Raw genomic sequence first — 21,362 nt, 5'->3', positions numbered from 1 at the left:
AAGACACTTGAGAATCACTACAACAGGCCCCTCCCTCAGAAGATCAACAAGAAATCCAGCCAGGACCAAGTTCACCTACCAAGGAGTGCAGGTTCAATACCAAGGATAGCCGTGGAATTCCAGAGGAGGAGAAAGCAAAGCATGGAACTCATGGCTTTCTCCCTATGATTCTTTAGTCTTGCAGTTAATTTAATTTGTTTTTTCTTCTTTTTCAATTTTTTTTCAACTTTTACCCTTTTCTTTTTTAATGTTTTTTAACTAGTTTATCTAATATATATATTTATATTTTTCTTTTTTATATTTTTTCTTTATTCGTTTTCTTTTTTTAATTGTTTTTTTTTTCTTTCTGAACCTCTTTTTATCCCCTTCCCCCCACCCCACGATTTAGGATCTCTTCTGATTTGGTTAAAGCATATTTTCCTGGGGTCTTTGTCACCCTTTTAGTATTTTACTTGCTCCTTCATATACTCTTATCTGGACAAAATGACAAGGCGGAAAAATTCACCACAAAAAAAGGAACAAGAGGCAGTACCAAAGGCTAGGGACCTAATCAATTCAGACATTGGTAATATGTCAGATATAGAGTTCAGAATGACGATTCTCAAGGTTCTAGCCGGGCTCGAAAAAGGCATGGAAGATATTAGAGAAACCCTCTTGGGAGATATAAAAGCCCTTTCTGGAGAAATAAAAGAACTAAAATCTAACCAAGTTGAAATAAAAAAAGCTATTAATTAGGTGCAAACAAAAATGGAGGCTCTGACGGCTAGGATAAATGAGGCAGAAGAAAGAATTAGCGATATAGAAGACCAAATGACAGAGAATAAAGAAGCTGAGCAAAAGAGGGACAAACAGCTACTGGACCACGAGGAGAGAATTCGAGAGATAAGTGACACCATAAGACGAAACAACATTAGAATAATTGGGATTCCAGAAGAAGAGGAAACAGAGAGGGAGCAGAAGGTATATTGGAGAGAATTATTGGAGAGAATTTCCCTAATATGGCAAAGGGAACAAGCATCAAAATCCAGGAGGTGCAGAGAACCCCTCTCAAAATCAACAATAGGTCCACACCCCGTCACCTAATAGTAAAATTTACAAGTCTTAGTGACAAAGAGAAAATCCTGAAAGCAGCCCGGGAAAAGAAGTCTGTAACATACAATGGTAAAAATATTAGATTGGCAGCAGACTTATCCACAGAGACCTGGCAGGCCAGAAAGAGCTGGCATGATATATTCAGAGTACTAAACGAGAAAAACATGCAGCCAAGAATACTATATCCATCTAGGCTATCATTGAAAATAGAAGGAGAGATTAAAAGCTTCCAGGACAAACAAAAACTGAAAGAATTTGCAAACACCAAACCAGCTCTACAGGAAATATTGAAAGGGGTCCTCTAAGCAAAGAGAGAGCCTAAAAGTAGTAGATCAGAAAGGAACAGAGACAATATACAGTAACAGTCACCTTATAGGCAACACAATGGCACTAAATTCATATCTCTCAATAGTTACCCTGAATGTTAATGGGCTAAATGCCCCAATCAAAAGACACAGGGTATCAGAATGGATAAAAAAACAAAACCCATCTATATGTTGCCTACAAGAAACTCATTTTAGACCCGAAGACATCTCCAGATTTAAAGTGAGGGGGTAGAAAACAATTTACCATGCTAATGGACATCAGAAGAAAGCAGGAGTGGCAATCCTTATATCAGATCAAACAGATTTTAAGCCAAAGACTATAATAAGAGATGAGGAAGGACACTATATCATACTCAAAGGATCTGTCCAACAAGAAGATCTAACAATTTTAAATATCTATGCCCCTAACGTGGGAGCAGCCAACTATATAAACCAATTAATAACAAAATCAAAGAAACACATCAACAATAATACAATAATAGTAGGGGACTTTAACACTCCCCTCACTGAAATGGACAGATCATCCAAGCAAAAGATCAACAAGGAAATAAAGGCCTTAAATGACACACTGGACCAGATGGACATCACAGATATATTCAGAACATTTCATCCCAAAGCAACAGAATATACATTCTTCTCTAGTTCAAAACTCTTCAAAGTGCAGGGATAGAGGGCAAATACCTCAATATTATCAAAGCCATCTATGAAAAACCCACTGCAAATATCATTCTCAATGGAGAAAAACTGAAAGCTTTTCTGCTAAGGTCAGGAACACAGCAGGGATGTCCATTATCACCACTGCTATTCAACATAGTACTAGAAGTCCTAACCTCAGCAATCAGACAAAAAAAGGAAATTAAAGGCATCCAAATTGGTAAAGAAGAAGTCAAACTATCACTCTTCGCAGATGATATGATATTGTATGTGGAAAACCCAAAAGACTCCACTCCAAAACTGCTAGAACTTGTACAGGAATTCAGTAAAGTGTCAGGATATAAAATCAATGCACAGAAATCAGTTGCATTTCTCTACACCAACAACAAGACAGAAGAAAGAGAAATTAAGGAGTCAATCCCATTTACAATTGCACCCAAAACTATAAGATACCTAGGAATATCTTCCTAGAGGTATCAAAGAGGCTAAGAATCTATACTCAGAAAACTATAAAGTACTAAACAAAGATGCTAAGAATCTATACTCAGAAAACTATAAAGTACTCATGAAAGAAATTGAGGAAGACACAAAGAAATGGAAAAATGTTCCATACTCCTGGATTGGAAGAATAAATATTGTGAAAATGTCTATGCTACCTAAAGCAATCTACACATTTAATGCAATTCCTATCAAAATACCATCCTTTTTTTTTTTTTCCAAAGAAATGGGATAAATAATCCTAAAATTTATATGGAACCAGAAAAGACCTCGAATAGCCAAAGGAATATTGAAAAAGAAAACCAAAGTTGGTGGCATCACAATTCCGGACTTCAAGCTCTATTACAAAGCTGTCATCATCAAGACAGCATGGTACTGGCACAAAAACAGACACATAGATCAATGGAACAGAATAGAGAGCCCAGAAATAGACCCTCAACTCTATGGTCAACTAATCTTTGACAAAGCAGGAAAGAATGTCCAATGGAAGAGACAGCCTCTTCAATAAATGGTGTTGGGAAAATTGGACAGCCACATGCAGAAAAATGAAATTGGACCATTTCCTTACACCACACACGAAAATAGACTCAAAATGGATGAAGGACCTCAATGTGAGAAAGGAATCCATCAAAATCCTTGAGAACACAGGCAGCAACCTCTTCAACCTCAGCCACAGCAACATCTTCCTAGGAACATCGCCAAAGGCAAGGGAAGCAAGGGCAAAAATGAACTATTGGGATTTTATCAAGATCAAAAGCTTTTGCACAGCAAAGGAAACAGTTAACAAAACCAAAAGACAACTGACAGAATGGGAGAAGATATTTGCAAACGACATATCAGATAAAGGGCTAGTGTCCAAAATCTAAAAAGAGATTAGCAAACTCAACACCCAAAGAACAAATAATCCAATCAAGAAATGGGCAGAGGACATGAACAGACATTTCTGCAAAGAAGACATCCAGATGGCCAACAGACACATGAAAAAGTGCTCCATATCACTCAGCATCAGGGAAATACAAATCAAAACCACCATGAGATATCACCTCACACCAGTCAGAATGGCTAAAATTAACAAGTCAGGAAATGACAGATGCTGGCGAGGATGCGGAGAAAGGGGAACCCTCCTACACTGTTGGTGGGAATGCAAGCTGGTGCAACCACTCTGGAAAACAGCATGGAGGTTCCTCAAAATGTTGAAAATAGAACTACCCTATGACCCAGTAATTGCACTACTGGGTATTTATCTTAAAGATACAAATGTAGTGATCTGAAGGGGCACATGCACCCGAATGTTTATAGCAGCAATGTCTACAATAGCCAAACTATGGAAAGAACCTAGATGTCCATCAACAGATGAATGGATAAAGAAGACGTGGTATATATACACAATGGAATACTATGCAGCCATCAAAAGAAATGAAATCTTGCCATTTGCAACGACGTGGATGGAACTAGAGGGTATCATGCTTAGTGAAGTAAGTCAATCGGAGAAAGACAACTATCATATGATCTCCCTGATATGAGGAAGTGGAGATGCAACATGGGGGGTTAAGGGGGTAGGAGAAGAATAAATGAAACAAGATGGGATTGGGAGGGAGACAAACCATAAGTGACTCGTAGTCTCACAAAACAAACTGAGGGTTGCAGGGGGGAGGGGGGTTGGGAGAGGGGAGTGGGGTTATGGACACTGGGGAGGGTATGTGCTGGGATGAGTGCTGTGAAGTGTGTAAACCTGGTGATTCACAGACCTGTACCCCTGGGGATAAAAATATATGTTTATAAAAAATAAAAATAAAAAATAAATTTAAAAAAAAAGAAAAGAAAAGAAAAATAAAGTGGAATAAGAACAAACCAAAAATTATTTTATTTCCAATGATTACATCCCCAGGAGATAAACTGTCAAACAGGAAACTTACGTGAGTACAAAGGAAAAATTTTGAGTGGAAGCTTCATATTCATCACATTATGCAATCACTTTTTGCCTCGATTTTTTTTATTAAAATTATAAACATATGGAAAAATGTAAAGGATAACCAATGAACATCTCTATATCCTCCACAAAGTTGACTAATTTTTCACAACACCTAATTTTTTATGTACTTACCTGAAAATGTGCTGCAGACATCATGACTTTTCAAACTTGAAAACTTTTACATGCATCTCCTAAGAATAAGGGCATCATCCTAAATACCTCAATACTATCATCACTTCCAGGAAAATTAAACATATGACATTATCTAAAACCCATTCCATCCTCATACTTCCCCAAGTATCCCCTCCCAAATGTCTTTTATAGTTGCTCTAATTTTTCTGAATCAGAAGCCAACTAAGGATCACACCTCGCTTATGACTTTTGAGTGGTCTTAATCTAGAAGTCTCTTTTTTGTTCTACTACATTGGCTTTTTGAAGAGTCTAGACCAGTTGTCTTGTACAAAGTCTCAAACTTTGGGTTTGTCTATTTCCTCTTCATGGAATTCAGCTTGTTCCTCTATCTCTTGTCTTTCTTATAAATAGGAACATAAATCTGGATAAGAGGTTTAATTAGATTTTCATCAAACATTCTTGGGAAGAATACATCACAGATTATCATGTGCACCTCATAAGGCATCTCATCAGGAGCCACATCACGTCAGACTGTCCCACTAGTAGCAAAACTCGGTTTCTCCAGATCTATTAGATTTGTAATTGGTATCTGTGACCTTTGACACCATATAATGTTCCTTAAATATTTTTTCACCTAATGGGCTTATCAGCCATTGAATTTGCCTAGTTTAATTACATGAAGGATTATAAAATGGTGATTTTTCTGAAACTCTCATTCCAGTTAAAAGATGGCATTCTTCAGTTTAGCTTATAGAGAGCTTTCCTTTTACTTTTCCATTATGGTCTCATTTTTACTTAGCATGTTATAACTAATTACAGTGACTGTTATATTTGATGTTTAAATTATCTGAAATTTGACCAGTGAGAGCACCTTCAAGTTGGCTCCCATGTCCTTCTGACATTAGCCTTTGAGTGCTTATTCTTGAAGTGCTATCTTTTTGTTTTGTTTCATAAGAAGATACCCCAGACACATCTTCTATTTTTCCCTGCTCCATATATAGAATAAGCCATTATTCCAATGAGCCCAGGTTCCTTTTAGTGGGGAACAGCATTTAGAAACCAAAATCTGGGTACTAAGCATTCTCATTGCTATTGGGTAACCAAATGTTCTTCTCTAGAATATCTTGCAAATGGCTCTGTCCAGTGTTAAACACTGAGGTCTTTTTAAAAGTTTATGTCCTTGTAAATATACTTAAATATATAAAAAGATATTTTCAAGTGAGCTAAGGCAGGTCAAGAAATATGCTATGCTGAATGCCTGCATTTAATTCTAAAACCTTTCTCAGACAGAAGGCTCTAGCTCCTTTTATTAAAACACTTTTTTAAAGGATACCAATGGTGAAAGTGAGACATAAAATAATTTTACCCTGGAAGTGGGCCCAGGGTAAAATGCAATGTATGTTAAAAATATGGAAAATGTTTGGAAAGCCAATTTTAACTGAAGACTAGAATGTTTAACAATAATATTCAAAATATTCACATATCACTTTACACAAAAGGATTCCTAGAAGATGAGTATAACAAAAAACAAATGAAAAGGCAGCCTTCTACATGAAAACCCCAAAAGTAATTTCACCATCTGGACCTCAGTTGACTGAGGATTTATGTACAGTTATTATAAAAGCAGGTATAATTAGGAAGACAGGAGAAAAAGAAAGAACAAGACTGAGACTGCAGTTAGGGGGATCCTGGCAAACAAAGAAATAAAACTGATTAAATTACTGCAATTATGCCCAATCAGTTTACAAAACAAATAGTGAATAGTACTCTCGGGCCTTGAGGTTGGAAACCAATGATTATAATTTGTATCTACAATTACCATAGAAAACCAGAGCTGAAAACTTAAGATTCTAGCCTTGACTCTGACCAATAAGCTCAATTTCATTAATAAAATAAAAGGCTATACATAAACTAAGTGAAAATTCCTCCTGGCTCTAATGAGCTACCAGGCGTAGAGTCAGATTCTGCAAATAGGTACCTTCTGCAACAGGTAAGAGAGTATTTGCCTGACAGTCTCCCTTGCTTTAGTTCACTACACTTTCAAGAATACTATCCTAGAACTCTATTTGGGAGTGTCAAATCATGTCCAATTAAGAAATATATAAGGAAAAGGAAAAGAGATCCCATTTGGGCAAATTTTTAATTTCCCAAACTAAATTCTAAATTAACAAAACCACATTTTTTAATCATCAGGGACTTTTGGAAAAAATATACATGTACTCTAAAGCTATATGTTTATGTATATATATGTCTGTATGTCCTTTGTCCACGTACATATATTTATATATACAACCTGCTGCTGAGGCAGTTCATAAAAAGTGATTATTTCCACATGAAAATTTGAATTTAAAGAATTCCTTTTTACCTTGAATTTTTCTTTATGGAAGAGAGCATGTCCTATGCTTGCTTGCCATTTTAGTAAATACAGGCTCACACTTATTCACATTAACTCAATGACTAATTTAAAAGAAAATTCATATCGAAGCTTGTGCTTAGAAAGTGAATAAACTTTAAAGAAACAAAATGTATATTCCATTATTTTCATGTTTTTTTTTTTTTGGTTAGGCCTTTTATGTTTTTTTCCATGAACTAAAAAAAAAATGTCTATGTTTTTAGAAACCTTATTAGCATTTAATGGTACTTGGAAAATTCGACAAATCAGTGCTCTTCATAATCCCACTGATCAATTTCACCATGACGTAGTGGGAACTAGTATATTTTCTCCATCAGTTAAAAAAAAAAATCTAATCCAGAATGTGTGCCCTATTTATTATTCTCCAATAAGGAGTCTTGAATTATTTGAGAGAAGAATTAAACTTCACCGGGCTTATCTGCTCTAAGGAATCTCTGATACTGAGTAAGGGAAGAACTGTAAATAAATGGCTTCCCATAGTCCTTCCATTTATAGAGTTTTTCTTTTGTGTGAACTTTCTTGTGTCTGCACAGGTTTGATCTGTAACTGTAGGCCTTCCCACACTCCATACACTTGTAGAGTTTCTCCCCGGTATGGATTCTCTCGTGTTCAGTGAGGAATGAATACTGGCTGAAGGCCTTCCCACATTGATTACACTGGTAGGGCTTCTCTCCCGTGTGAATTCTCTGATGCCTGTACAGGTTGGATTTGCAACCAAAGGCTTTCCCACATTCTCCACAAGTATAGAGCTTTTCCCCGGTGTGAATTTTACGATGTTCGTTGAAGGAGGAATACTGGTTGAAGGTTTTCCCACACTCGTTACATTGATAGGGTTTCTGGCCAGTATGAATTCGCTGGTGTTCGAGAAGGGTTGAGATGCGTGTGAAGGTTCTCCCGCATTCCAGGCACTTACACAGCTGCTCCCCAGTATGAAGCCTTTGGTGTTCAGCCAGGGATGCAAACTGGCTGTAACCTTTCCCACATTCACTGCATTTATAGGGTTTCTCCCCGGTGTGGATTCTTTGGTGTCTATGAAGTTTTGCTCTACAATTGAAGGCCTTCTCACATTCGGCACATTTATAGAGTTTCTCACCGGTATGAATTCTCTGATGTACGGTGAGGGTTGAACACTGACTGAAGGCTTTTCCACATTCCTTGCAGCGATAGGGTTTCTCTCCTGTGTGTACCCTCAGATGCTTGATCAGGGTTGAACTGCTGCTGAACGCTTTCTCACATTCATTACATTTGTAAGGTTTTTCTCCCGTGTGGATTCTCTGATGGGCAAGAAGGGAGGATCTGTGGCTAAAGGTTTTCCCGCACTCATCACATCTGTAGGGTTTCTCACCAGTGTGAATTCTCTGGTGTTCAATCAGATGGAGACGCTGGGTGAAGCTTTTCCCACATTCACGACAAATATGAGGTTTTTCTCCTGGATAAATCTGGAAGCATCTCATTAGGTCAAAATTCTGTTTAAAATCTTTCCCAAAGGTGTAATAGATATTAGGTATCTTTTCTATAGGAACACTCTGCTGTGTAACAAGAGTTCTATTTATAAGTAAGCCTTTCCCCAATTCAAAACTTGTCTGCTTTACTTCTCCACTCACGGTTTTTTTGTGGGAGGTCACCATTTGCCTAAGAGATTTCTTCTGCTGCTCCTGTCCCATCCTGCTCTCAAATTCAAACGTCTGTCCAAAATTGGTGTCCCAGTGACCACACTTAATGGACCTCTTCTTTATTATTCCCTGAGATGTTTCTTCTCTAGAAATGCCTTGTCTGGGAGGCAAGGCTTCCATTTCCATCTGAGCCTTGAGACCTGGAATGAGTCAGAAGCATAATGATGGCACCTCTACTGGGAGAGACAGACGTGCATCAGTGGAATGAAAAAATTGGTAATAGTACATATAAAAGAGCTCTGAAACCTCTTTTGATCTCAAATATGGGCTTGCATCTGGGTAAAAACCAGACGAGATGGAAAGAGAGGTGAAGAGGGGAAGGAGTGGTTTGGGAAGGTACAGCAGACAAATGAATGCTGGAAACGAAGAGACTTGCAACTTGAGAGAAGTAAATGCAGAGATAAGAACTGGTTGAGCAGAAGGGATGAAGCTACAGAAAAATGTCAGCTCGTAAGCTTCAGCTAGATACCGTAGGATACTTCAGTTAATTATTTCCTACTCTGTGTAAGGAGCCACGAAGCAGGTAACTTGTCTTTATTTTCTCTTTTTAGGTTTACTTATTTTTTTTAGTAATGTCTACACCCAATGTGGGGCTCTAACTCACAACCCTGAGATCTAGAGTCGCATGCTCCCCCAACAGAGCCAGCCAGGTGCCCCGTTTTCTCCTTTCTATTCACATGCAGCTTTTATTATGTTTTCCGCCATGCTCTCGCCAAAATTTTATACACATTAATTTTAAAATCTCTGCAGTGTTTTAAGTTTTGTGAAATCTGTATGTGAATATGATTTCATATCATAGTCTGTGACATGAGACACCCTGCCATCACTTCTCTCCTTCCTATTTGATCCTGAGGAGAAACAGATATATTTGTATCTTCTAGTAAGTGGCAACCAGAAGATTAACCTCTGTAGGAATCTCTCATGAATGAAAGTCTGCATGAAATAAGTCAATATGTCCCAATGATCTGGAATACACCCAGGGCACAAGCTCAGACTGAATGGTAAGTGAAAGGGTTTAGTTTGAGCTGATTCTAAGGAAGTGTGGGTTAAAATCTGGCTCTCTTTTAATCAATCCTTGACTGAAAATACATTAAAACTAGGTCTTTGGGGCTGCCTGGTTGGCTCAGAGGGTTAAGCCTCTGCCTTCAGCTCAGGTCATGATCTCAGGGTCCTGGGATCAAGTCCCGCATCGGGCTCTCTGCTAGGCAGGGAGCCTGCTTCCTCCTCCCTCTCTCTCTCTCTCTGCTTGCCTCTCTGCCTACTTGTGATCTATCAAATAAATAAAATCTTAAAAAAAAAAAAAAAACAACCTAGGTCTTTGTATGTACTTAAATAATAAAACAAAGTATAACTAGGTTATGTATGTTAATAAAACCCATTGAGTTTTAGTAATAAAATGTATTTTATCAAAATCAAATAGTAAGAGGAAGAAGACATACAGGCACTAAATCTGTATAAAAATACTCTAATCTTGTTTTTCTAAAGAAATTTAACTAGTAAAGCCTAAATTAGCCATCTCTTTTTCATAATTTTACAACATGCTTTACTTACATATTCTATCATTTTCCTAATACATATGCATATGAAACCTGAAAATAATTCAAGTATTTATTCAGGGGGAACAGTGGATACGTCTTACGGTTATTTCCTCATCCCTTACTGTGCACACTGCAAGTACACAATTAGAATGTCTTACATTAAAAAGATAATGCATGGGGCGCCTGGGTGGCTCAGTGGGTTAAAGCCTCTGCCTTCAGCTCAGGTCATGATCCCAGGGTCCTGGAATCGAGCATCGGGCTCTCTCATCAGCAGGGAGCCTGCTTCCTCCTCTCTCTCTGCCTGCCTTTCCACCTAATTGTGATCGCTCTCTGTCAAATAAATAAATAAAATCTTTAAAAAATAAAAAATAAAAAAATAAAAAGATGATGAACGGGCAGAGTGAGTTGGAAAAATCAAGAAAGGCCTCAAAAATGAGGTCTTCTCTCATGCTGGGTTCCTGAAACCTAATCAGTCATTTATTGAACAAAGACTGAATAATCAGCAAGGATAACATGAAACAAAGACATGACTGGACAGGAATGGCTCGTTTCCCCTTGGCATGAGAAGCCTCAAATGTACAATTCAGGTCTAAAGGTCAGAGAACCAAGATACCAGCATCGACAGTATTAGTGGGGAGTGATTTTATGAAGGAAGGAGGATAATAAAGAGGGGATGGGTTTCAGCAGAACAAGAAAAGAGGACCCTGTGCGTCAGAAATGAGACCTGAGCAAAGTCATCTCGGGGGAAGTAAACCTATTTAGGGGACACTTACTGAGTAAAGAAGGAAATCCAGGCCGGAATTCGTTAACATTTTTATTTAACAGGATGAGGCCCAGCACGGAGTTCCTGAACAATGGGCCGAGGAACTCAGAAGAATAATACAGGTGTTGTATACGCTCTTTGGCAGATAATAATAAGACGAAGTGATCATATCTGGTAAAGTGGGCAGCTTGGACCAGAGTGAGGACAGAGTGGAAGCTGAGCAATGATACAGCTGCCATAGTCGTCTTTTTTTTTTTTTTTTAAAGATTTTCTTTATTAATCTGAGAGAGATAGGTAGGCAAAGGGACAGGGAGAAGCAGCAGGGGGAGCCCAACGTGGGACTCGATCTTAGGACCCTGGGATCATGATCTGAGCCGGAGGCAGATGCTTAACCAACTGAGCCACCCAGGGGCCCCAAGGCTGCACCGAGTTTTTAATTTTGAGCCTAATCAGCACTGACTTCATCATCAAGGCAGCTCAATTAAATTCAAATGCAGGATATTTGATGCCAGAGGCACAGAATTCAAAGAAAGACCCGGTCTCTTCCTTAAATATATACAATCCAATTATGAAAATAAATAATAAGGAAGGAACTGTAATTCGCTAGGAAAGATGCTGTCACAGATGCATTTGAGACATGGAGAAAGTGGCATATGAATGCGAGTGACTGAGGAATGAATGGTGACTGGGAAGCAGGAGAAATAAGGAAAACCTACAGGTCAGGTGGACAGGTGGGTCTTGTAGGATAAGAGGGTTCCCAGGGGACAAGATGGAGGTGGTAATCCAAGAAGGAATGACACACAAACATAATGAGTGTGCAGGTTTGGGGGGGAACATGAACTGGCATGGAAGGGATCACGGATTCCTGTAAAGCAACATGGAAACAGGCTATGAAGTAGGTTTAAGGTTGCATAACTGAGAAGCAACGAGTTCTTCTAAGGGACAGGATTAATACACCTGAGTTTCAAAAAGATTGCTCTGTGGATGGAGCAGAGGTTGGGAGAAGAGAACAAGGCTCAGAGAGGGTAACTCTCCTGTAGCACAGAGCACTTGGGAGCCGTGGCATCGGTAACGGGAGCTTAGGAATGTCTAAATTCAAACCAAGATCTTAAGTGCTATCCTGTACTACTCACTAACTTTTTGGAGATAAATGTCTTTTAATAAAGATGAAAAGTATTTGTGAGACCATAAAAAAAAAAAAAAGCCCATAAAGGCAAGAATCATAGATTAAAGGCCAAATCACAAAGACAGAAGGAAAATATTGCAAATCCATGTTACACGGTCAACAGAAATGACAAAGGTGATCTAGGTTTCTGTCACTGCTTTTTAGCTCTTTGACTCTGTGAGCAAAACGTTTTATAACCTCTGATGTGCCGATTCTTCTAATATAAAGAGGGATATCTAAACTTAACCATCTTCAAGTGATCCTCCAGCTCCAACCACCTACAGTTTTAGGATAAAGACCAGCGAGACTAGCCAGGGCTAGAAGAGGATGTGTACACTACAGATCTTGGGACCAACTCCAGCTGCTGTTGCTGGAAGGCCGCCACACCAATCCACGTACCACTATCTCTAACTGCGTCTGCATTATGGATGGGGAGTTAAAGGGTTGCAGTAGAGGCCCCCAGGTCCCCAAGCCAAACTATTTACCATCTGGGCCGTTGTAGGAAATGTGTGCCAACCCCTGGGCTGGAAAGGCTACAGTGATCAAGAAGAGCTGGTTGCCTCTAACAGTGGGACACGAGAGCCCAATCTCCCTGGAGATAAAAGGGAAATGTTGAGCTAAGAAATCAGAGACACAGGAGCATCGACAACTCTGAAATATGTGGTTGGTGAAAGAAATTACAAAGAATCGAGACAGAAGGTGTAAAGTACTTAAAATCTGCCAGGCATGAATGCATGTAAAGGCAGATCGGAAGAAAGCCATGAAAGCCAACAGGCCAAGATGGCAGAAGGGAGTGAGGGAAGCCACAGGAAAGGAAAAGAGGTTGAGAATGTGTGGAGTGTTAAGGAGGAGAAGAAAGAGGTCTACACAAGGGCTTTCTTGAGCCAAGAATACCATCACAACCACGGAGCCTCCAGTCAGGAGGCCCTGGCTCATAGTTTCCAGGCAAGTTCTCCCAGCACTGCTTCCTCATGGTGGGCTCATGTACAAAACGCCCTGAGCCCATTTCCTGGACACTTACTCACCTAGAGAGGCATCTTGAGGAAGTTCCCTGTCCACGAGGCAGGGGTCTTCTCCTTGTTGCAACTGGCAGATCACCTTCGGTGTTGAGCACGGAATCCCTGCTTGTGAGGAAAGGAACGGGGTTGGAACGGGGGCGCTTGAAGGGCAACCCCAGAGCTCACAGTGCAGATAAGGGAGCCTGGGGAGGCACAGCAGGCAGCACCAGCGCTTCTGAGGGTCCCCGGCTCTCAGGGGATGGAGCAGGAGGCAGGGCTCGGTTCAGAAACAATAGGGGGCCCCCAGCTATGAATGTCTCTAACATGGGAGTCCTGTAAGTTTCTCAGATGCTAAATGGGGACCCAGGAATTGGATGAGGACAGTGGTCAGGAGGCAGGGTAGGAGGAAGGGAGAGGAAGGAGAAGAGCACAGCGTGAAGGGCGGCCTGACATCAAACACACACTTTCCACTTCACAGAGATTCGTCCTTCCCCAGGGGCATGGCAGAGGAGAAGCTGCAGACTCTGAACCCCAAATAGGCGGCTCCCCCCAGCAGATTCTTCCTTATAGACAAGCCTTCTTACCCAGCGAGACGAGGGTGCCGTAGTTCTCCAGCATCACCTCCCGGTACAGGGTTCTCTGTGTGGCATCCAGGCGCAGCCACTCGTCCTGGCTGAAGAGCACGGCCACGTCCCTGAATGTCACAGACTCCTGCAACGGGAAATCCATTCCTTCTCAGTGGGACCAGCTTCTCCACTGCTCAGTAGGTACAGGGCTGGTGTGGGGATGTGTAGCAACCAATCCTGAAAATGTCCCAGGATTCAAAGTATTTCACCTTAACTTTTTATGTTATTTTGGGGACCACTCAGCAACTAGGTCACAAATGTCTACTGGGAACCCACGGTGGGCCACCTTCTGGGAGGGTAGCGGGGGAAAAGGCAGTCCCTGCCAATGGGGAATTTCAATCTCAGCCTGGGACCTGTCAGAGTAACTGAGCACGTACATTCACCTCCCTCTCACTCAAAATCCAAATTAAATGAAAGCGGGGCGGGGGGTAGGGGGGGCGGATCAGAATACACTTAGAGCAAGGCCATAAAACTGTGGAAATGCCATTAGCAGAACAGAAATGAAAAGGAATTTCTGAGCCGTAAAGCAAATTGTAAGAATATCATTAGTTCTTGTTTACTGGGTACTTGCATGTTAGGGACTAATGACGGGAGCTTTGTACACAGTATCTTCGCTGAGTTTCAGAGAAATCCTATTAAGAAGATGTTATAATTAAATCATTTTGCAGATGAAGAAACATCTCCAAAGGTGGTATCACCTCCCAAGGTAATCCTGTTAGAAACTGGTGGAGATTGAAACTGAATTCAGGCAGACAGACCTCTAAGCTACACTGTCACACGGGTTTCCACAGTCTATGGAGACAAAAAGACGCAAAGGACCTGCAAGCCTACACAGGTGCCAAAGGGAACTGTGAGAGAAGGAAGTTCTTGCAAAAGAACCCCATTATACCCCAAAGCAGAGCTTGGCCAGAGGTCAACTCTTGTATGAAAGGGCTGGAACACACGGAAAATGATACATTTTGACCTTGGGATTCTACTTTTAGGATTCGACTATAAGAAATTCTCACACAACTGGATATTTGTTCAAGGATGTTCACTGGAACTCTACTTACATGCCAACAGTTGTGGTAGGCTGAGTAACGAACCTGTGAACACTATATCACTATATATATATATATATATATATATATATGACTAAAAGGACTCTGGGGGCACCTGGGTGGCTCAGTTGGTTAAGTGTCTGACTCTTGATCTCAGCTCAGGTCATGATCTCAGGATCACTGACATCAAGCCCCATGTCAGGCTCTATGCTGAGCAGGGAGTCTCCTTAAGCTTCTCCCTCTCGGGGCACCTGGGTGGCTCAGTGCGTTGAGCCTCTGCCTTCAGCTGGGGTCATGGTCTCGGGGTCCTGGGATCGAGCCCCACATTGGGCTCTCTGCTCAGCAGGGAGCCTGCTTCCCTCTCTCTCTCTCTCTCTGCCTGCTGCTCTGCCTACTTGTGATCTCTCTCCCTCTGTCAAATAAATAAATAAAATCTTTAAAAAAAAAAAAAAAAGATTCTCCCTCTCCCTCTGCCCATCCACCACCCCACCCTCTACTTGTGCTTTCTGTTTTTTATTTAAAAAAAATTTTTTTTTAATAAAAAAATAAAAGGACTCTGAAAATCTTTTTTTTTTTTTTTTTTTTTTTTTTTTAAGTTGGTTCCATGCCTAGCGTGGAGCCCAGTCTGAGGCTTGAACTCATAACCCCAGGATCATGATCTGGGCTGAGCTCAAGAGTCAGACACTTAACTGACTGGGCCAACCCAGACTCCCCTTAGGGATTTTGAGATGGGAAGAGCCTGATTCTCCAGGTGGATCCAGTGTAATCACAGTGATCCCTGTTAGGACCCCAGAGGAGTCACAGTCAGAAGAGGACAAGGTAGTGACATGAGGACAGAAAGAGACTGAAGTCATACACTTTGAAAACGGATGAAAGGGCCCCAAGCCAAGGAACGCAGGCTGCCACCCAAAAATGCAAACAAGGCCTGGAAACAGATTTGCCCCGAGAACTTCCAGAAAGAACCAGCCATGCTAAGAACTTGACCTTAAGCCAGTGAAACTGATTTCAGCCTCTGGACCTCCAGAACTGCAGGAGAAGACATTTACGTGGTTTTAAGCCACTGTATTTGTGGCAAGTTGTTACAGGAGCAATAGGAAACTAATACAGTGGTGAAAAATTAAAGACCACCTATAAATCTATTAATGAAGAAATGGATAAGAAAATGATAGGACCCTGATTCCATAAAATGGTTTATATATATATATATGTATATATATACAACAATTAAATAGAATGAGGTAGATCTTGGAATTTGACCTTGATACACTGTTGATTCATATGAAAAGTCGAGCTGCAAAACAATCCATAGTTGTTGAAAAATTATCTATCCATCCATCCATCCATCCAGATACATTTGGAGGACTACGACCAGCTGGCCACCCTCATTATTCTTTCATGTTTGTGGAGGGGCAGAAAAGAAATCTTTTGTTTATTACTCTGTACTCTTACATTGTTTAACAGGCTGTGTGAATTTGTTTTGAAATGTTTTTGATTCATTGTCGTTTGTGCATTGAGTTTTCAGCTCTACCCCTTTGCATTCGTAGTGGTTGCTCTGAGAATTATAATATACCTTCTTAGTGTATGGTCTAGTTTGGGGTAACATTTGATTTCACATAGAATGCAAGAACCGTGCGAGTATATGGGAATTTCCACTACCCCTTCCTCATGCTGTCCTTGTTAGAAAGATGCTCTCACTTCGGGCAGTTGACAGGACTCACCAGACCTCACCAGGCACACTCAGGGACGCAATGGCTACAGTGCAACAATACAGAGTGCACTGAGGCCCCGGAGGACTGAGAGGTGTTCCATGTGCAATCTCCCTTTATTTGCACACACGGATGAGGCCGTGTCCTTGGATTTTATAGAAGGAATTTTGATTTGGGAGAGCTCGGAGGGGAAACTCTGAGCAGGGGCCTTTTGTGTATCAAGGAAGGCTTGTCAAACCATGTAGGCCAGCTGTCAACGGTCAGTGAAGAAGATGACCCTGGGGTTAGCCAGGGGCACTGGGATCTTAAACAACACATCCACTGCCTTTATTGTGCCCAGGGTCAAAAATAATCCACTCAGGCATATGCAGAGATAAAGACAGAGCTTTTCCGGTCCAGACACAAATGTACTCTAGATCCACGGCTGTCATATGCACTGTATCCCACTACATTATAAACCCCATCATTCAGCATATTTTTGCTCTAAACAATAGTAGACATTTTAAAGAAACTGAGAGGGAAAAGTATGTCTATATTTATATTTATAGCCTCCATTTCTAAAGCTCTTCACTTCCTTGCCAAGATGAGAGCTCCCATCTGGCATTATTTCCTTTCACCCTGAAGAACTTCCCTCCTTCTTCATTCTTAAAGGCTACTTTTGTTGGTTATAGAATTCTGGGTTGAAGTTTTCTTTCTTTCTCTCACATAAAATGTCATACTGTTGTTTCTGATGAGAAGCATTTAGGCACTGATGCTCTGTATTTCGTATGATCATCTTATTCTGTTTGCTTCCAAATCTTTGGTTTTCAGTAAATAAGTGGTCAAAAAAAGAAAAAACCTGGCTCTGGGTTCCAAAGACCCTCCTCTCCAGCTTCCCTTAGCTACGACCAAGCTCATGGGTATGGGAGAGCTCAGTGAAGAGCCCTCCCTCTGGGCAGAGAGCAGCCCGGTCATTGCTAGATATTGCTTTGCACTGAGTTTTGCTGCCCTTTACATTCTGGTTTCCTGAAACACCCATCTCCTTGTCATTCGAGAATCAAAGCAAAGCCTAACCTAGTGGCAAGAGGCATACCAAATTTGGCAGTCCTAAAATAATGCTGTTGCTGTTTATGATGATAAAAAACAGCAGTAAGAGCCAGCATTTGCTGAGAATTAATATGCACCATGCACTGGTCTCAGCATTTTACGTATACTTTCTTGGAGCCTAACGTTAACTGTATAGGCGGCCTTATGTGGGGTCAAGGCTAGCTGGGAGACCTTGGTCAAGTTATTTGCTTCTCCGTGCCTCAGCTTCCTCACCTGTAAAATGAAAATATTCAGTCCTCCTGAGCAGATCAAACAAAGTTTGATCATTTTATTAATTTGACCATTTTATTAATTCTGCTTACAAATGAGGAAATGATGCACATGGAAAATAACTTGCCAAGGTCACATCCCTAGCTTGGTTATGAACTTAGGAACTCAAGTTCCAGGGTCCACATTTGTAACCTGTAAACTAACACTACTTTGGGGGAAAGCAGCCAGTGAAAACAGAGGCTTTGGGGATGGCAGAACAGAAAATCCACAGAAGGAAGAGGAGCTGGCACTGGGGGAAAGCTGTGACCTCCATGTGGGAAAAACTCCCTAAAAGTTTGGGAATGACAGACTGTGTCTTTAGGGAAAAGCTCCAGCCCCTCAGGCTGTTTCCCAAATCTGCTCAGAGATTTGGGAAAGATCTTCAGAAGGTTAAGGTAATGAAAATGGATGTCAAAAGGGCAAAGAGCAAGAAGAGCCCAAGAGGGGAGACAGGGGACAAGATTTAGAGACAGAAACATCAGTTGGGTCCAGAAGGAGGACATATAGATAGTATGCCATCAGAGCTATGCCTGACATAGGACTCCCAGCCCTCTGTCCTCTCCAGGGCTGGCCTCGGGGCCCAAGCTCAGCTGGGCTCCTTCCGGGATGCCCACCACCAGCAGCCCTGGCCTTCAGTACCAGCTCGAAATGACCCCACACCCAGGATCTTTTCCTGACTCTTCTTGGACACTGAATCATTTCCTAAGGTCAATGCCAAGAACTCCCTGAAGACAGAAATACTGCCTTTCCTCTTTGTGACTCCTGTGCTCTGCATAGCATCCCATGCATAGCCGGTTTTTCAACAAATGTTCGCTGAGGGTGTCTTTGCTCCTTCCATGTCTTTGCCCCAAGCGAGACTATATCCTCTGTGAGGACAAAGACCGTCTAATATGCAATACTGCACACCAAGTGTTTATTGTAGCCAGAAGCGTGTAATCAGAGCTGACTCAATCCTGGGTCATCAAATGAGGTTAGGGTGAATTCAGAGTGACCTGGGGACAGAGGAGGCACATTCCTCAGCACTCCCTCCATGAATCCTGTATCCTGGGGAAAACTTACAAAGCTCTAGATTCCCCCCCACCACCCCAGTTTTCTCTGGAGAGAAAAGTACCCAGACAAAGAATGGAAACACCTCCACCATCTCTAAACCCAGAAAACAATTTATGAAAAAGACAAACTTCACTTACTGTCACCTCAGTGGGCAGCAAATCCATGGCCATTCTTTCCTTCTCAGTTTTCCTGTCGAGGGAGTGCAGACCGCTGACAGGGTAGGTCTGGAGAGGAACAGGTGTCATGAGGAACTCTGGTGTGAAGGGATGGCTGGGAGAGAGGAAGTTCCAACCACCCGTAATGTCTACCGGGTTCCAACAAAGCCACAGCACATCAAAGATGCAGACCAAGTAAAACGCATGCTTACCAAGCCAATGAAGCTCTAAGACAATTCACCCATCTCCATCTCCCTGTATTAACGATATTCTAATTGTTGTAAGGTGATGCTATACTGTCACCTAAGGTCTACTAGCTGTGACTCACCAGCCTGCAACTTTCCCTAGCTACCTGGAGGCCTTAAGAAGCCTTAAACCGTGCACACTGTAAAACCCACAATGAACATGAATTTCCCTGGCTGCCACTTTCAAACACAGGCAGCCAATCCTCAGTCAGCTTGCCCCACCTAGCACTTTCCTTCCAGAAAAAGCCACAGTAAAGGCACTTGTCCACATCTGCCTTGTCTCTGCCTCATGACCCACCCAGGTGCTTTCCCTGAGTGGCCTCTGCCTGGAGTGCTGCATGGGTCCCGGATATAACACAACCTGCAAACCTTCCTTGCCCCACCCCCACCCCTGCCTGTGGCCCGACCTTACCGCACCCACAGGAATGTGTTTAAAACGCTCCCTCTGGCAGGGATGCACCCCAGATTGTTGCTTGGCAGCCCCTCCTAATCACATTCCACAGGGGTCTCCTGGGAGAGCACCCAGGTGGAAACAGCCCTGCTGCTAACACACAAACCCCACCCTGGGAGGATACAGGAAAAGGGTGCCTGGAACAGCCAGACCAGTGTCAGAGGAGGGCCCCGCCACAGCTGCCGGCACTGGCCGCCTGGGTTTGCCTGAGGGCTCTTCGGGGAGCAGCACCCGGCATGAGAGCTCGGCTAGCTTAGTGTGGGGTGTCATCTGGGGCTGGGGCACCTCAGCCAGGTTGGGAAAGCTGCTGTAGGAGTAACCGCAGACACTCCAAGATGCACACCTCCGCACCAGAATCCGGGGTGCTTGGCATGTACTCTTTCTAAACCTCACCAGGACTCTAAAAAGTATTGCTACCCTATTTTACAGATGCCAGGGAGGCTGAGAATTTAGGGAGTCGGAGCGACCTGCCCAAGAAACAAAAATGGTAAGTAACAGGGGCAGGAAGGGACTCCTTGTTCGGGCCCAGGGCCCTCGCTAAATGTGGCAAATTAGCAGGCCACTCTGCCCGTTTCTCCCGTCTGTAAACTGGGGACAGCGCGCAGCCACTTTTCAGGGCATAAATCCCGAAGGATGAAATGAGTTCATTCATCCAAGGCGCCGGCCCACTGCCGGGCACACCGGGCACACCGCGTGCTCGCGCTCGGCGGGCACGAGCTATTGTTTTTCCATCACAGAGAGGTCTCCGAGAAGACAGCCCCCCACCCCCGACCCCCGCCCGCAGCAGTCCGGGGACGCTCCAGCTCACCTGGCAGGGCGCTCCCTCCCCGCGCGTCTCCCGCGGACCTGCGACGCCCGCAACGCACCGCCGCGGGGGCGGAGGGGACTAGCCCCTGACCCACCGGCCGCGCCGCGTCTCCCGGGGCCCGCGCGCGGCCCCGCGCGTCTCCGCGCCCCCCAACCCAGCACCGCGCCCCCCACCCAGCCGGGTACAGGCGCTGGCTCCACCGCCGCGCGGAAGAGGCCTCGGGCAGATCTCCGCCCCAGACAGGCCGCCACGGAGCAGCCAGGGTCGCCTCCGCCACCGGCCGAGAAAGGCCTGGAGCTGTCCCGCAACCCCGCGAAGCCCCGGGACTACCACTCCCGGCATGCCTCGGCCGCGCGCGGACTACATTTCCCAGAAGGCGGCCGGGCGAGCCCCGGGAAATGCCCTTTCCCTCCCACTGCGAGGTCACGGGACCCGCTGTCCGTCCCCCCCCCCCCCCCCCCCCCCGCCACCCCACCCTCCGCCTCAGGAGGTCCGCGGCAGCGCGAGGGTGCGCTGACGAGTAAAGCGGACGGTCTCCTCCCGGTGCTGGCTGGCTGCATCCGCCCGGGGGCTTATTGTGCTAGACCGGCAAGGTAATTTGAAAAAGCAAAACCCGAATTTAGACGCCTTTAGAAGGATCCGTGCGCCATGGCCCCCCACCAGGTAGTTACGATAATTTTTATTTTAATGCCTACCATACTCAGAAGGTGATGAATGCATAG

At 43.1% G+C, this 21,362-nt stretch overlaps 1 protein-coding gene across 4 annotated transcripts; it reads right to left on the bottom strand.

Annotated features, from left to right (window-relative positions):
* Window positions 1-4,406: 4,406 nt before the first annotated feature.
* Window positions 4,407-20,959, bottom strand: ZNF354C (zinc finger protein 354C). 4 transcript variants are annotated; one of them, XM_047731037.1, is made up of 5 exons: window positions 20,641-20,959; window positions 19,119-19,285; window positions 13,809-13,935; window positions 13,252-13,347; window positions 4,407-8,900 (listed from the first exon to the last, which is right to left on the bottom strand). In XM_047731037.1, the coding sequence occupies exons 2-5, from the start codon at window positions 19,224-19,226 to the stop codon at window positions 7,486-7,488; spliced, it is 1,746 nt and encodes a 581-aa protein (XP_047586993.1). In that variant the 5' UTR covers window positions 19,227-19,285; window positions 20,641-20,959; the 3' UTR covers window positions 4,407-7,485. The 4 variants fall into 4 exon arrangements, with proteins under 4 accessions (XP_047586993.1, XP_047586995.1, XP_047586994.1 ...); XM_047731039.1 differs by having other exon boundaries at window positions 13,252-13,350; window positions 13,809-13,955; window positions 19,119-19,205; XM_047731038.1 differs by having other exon boundaries at window positions 13,252-13,350; window positions 19,119-19,205.
* Window positions 20,960-21,362: the final 403 nt, after the last annotated feature.

The sequence above is a fragment of the Lutra lutra genome, chromosome 5 (genome assembly GCF_902655055.1).
Source record: "Lutra lutra chromosome 5, mLutLut1.2, whole genome shotgun sequence".
NCBI lineage: Eukaryota > Metazoa > Chordata > Mammalia > Carnivora > Mustelidae > Lutra > Lutra lutra.
Note: the sequence above shows the minus strand (reverse complement) of the source record. Positions and strands in the feature narration are given on the sequence as shown.

What these genes read in the sequence shown, in the direction of transcription:
- ZNF354C (XM_047731037.1), bottom strand. Translation starts at nt 19,226, where the DNA reads ATGACACCTGTTCCTCTCCAGACCTACCCTGTCAGCGGTCTGCACTCC. An exon ending in TGCTGCCCACTGAGGTGACA is followed by an intron (nt 13,936 to 19,118) that starts GTAAGTGAAGTT and finishes TTCCCGTTGCAG; the next exon opens with GAGTCTGTGACATTCAGGGA. An exon ending in TCCTCAAGATGCCTCTCTAG is followed by an intron (nt 8,901 to 13,251) that starts GTGAGTAAGTGT and finishes GACTCATTCCAG; the next exon opens with GTCTCAAGGCTCAGATGGAA.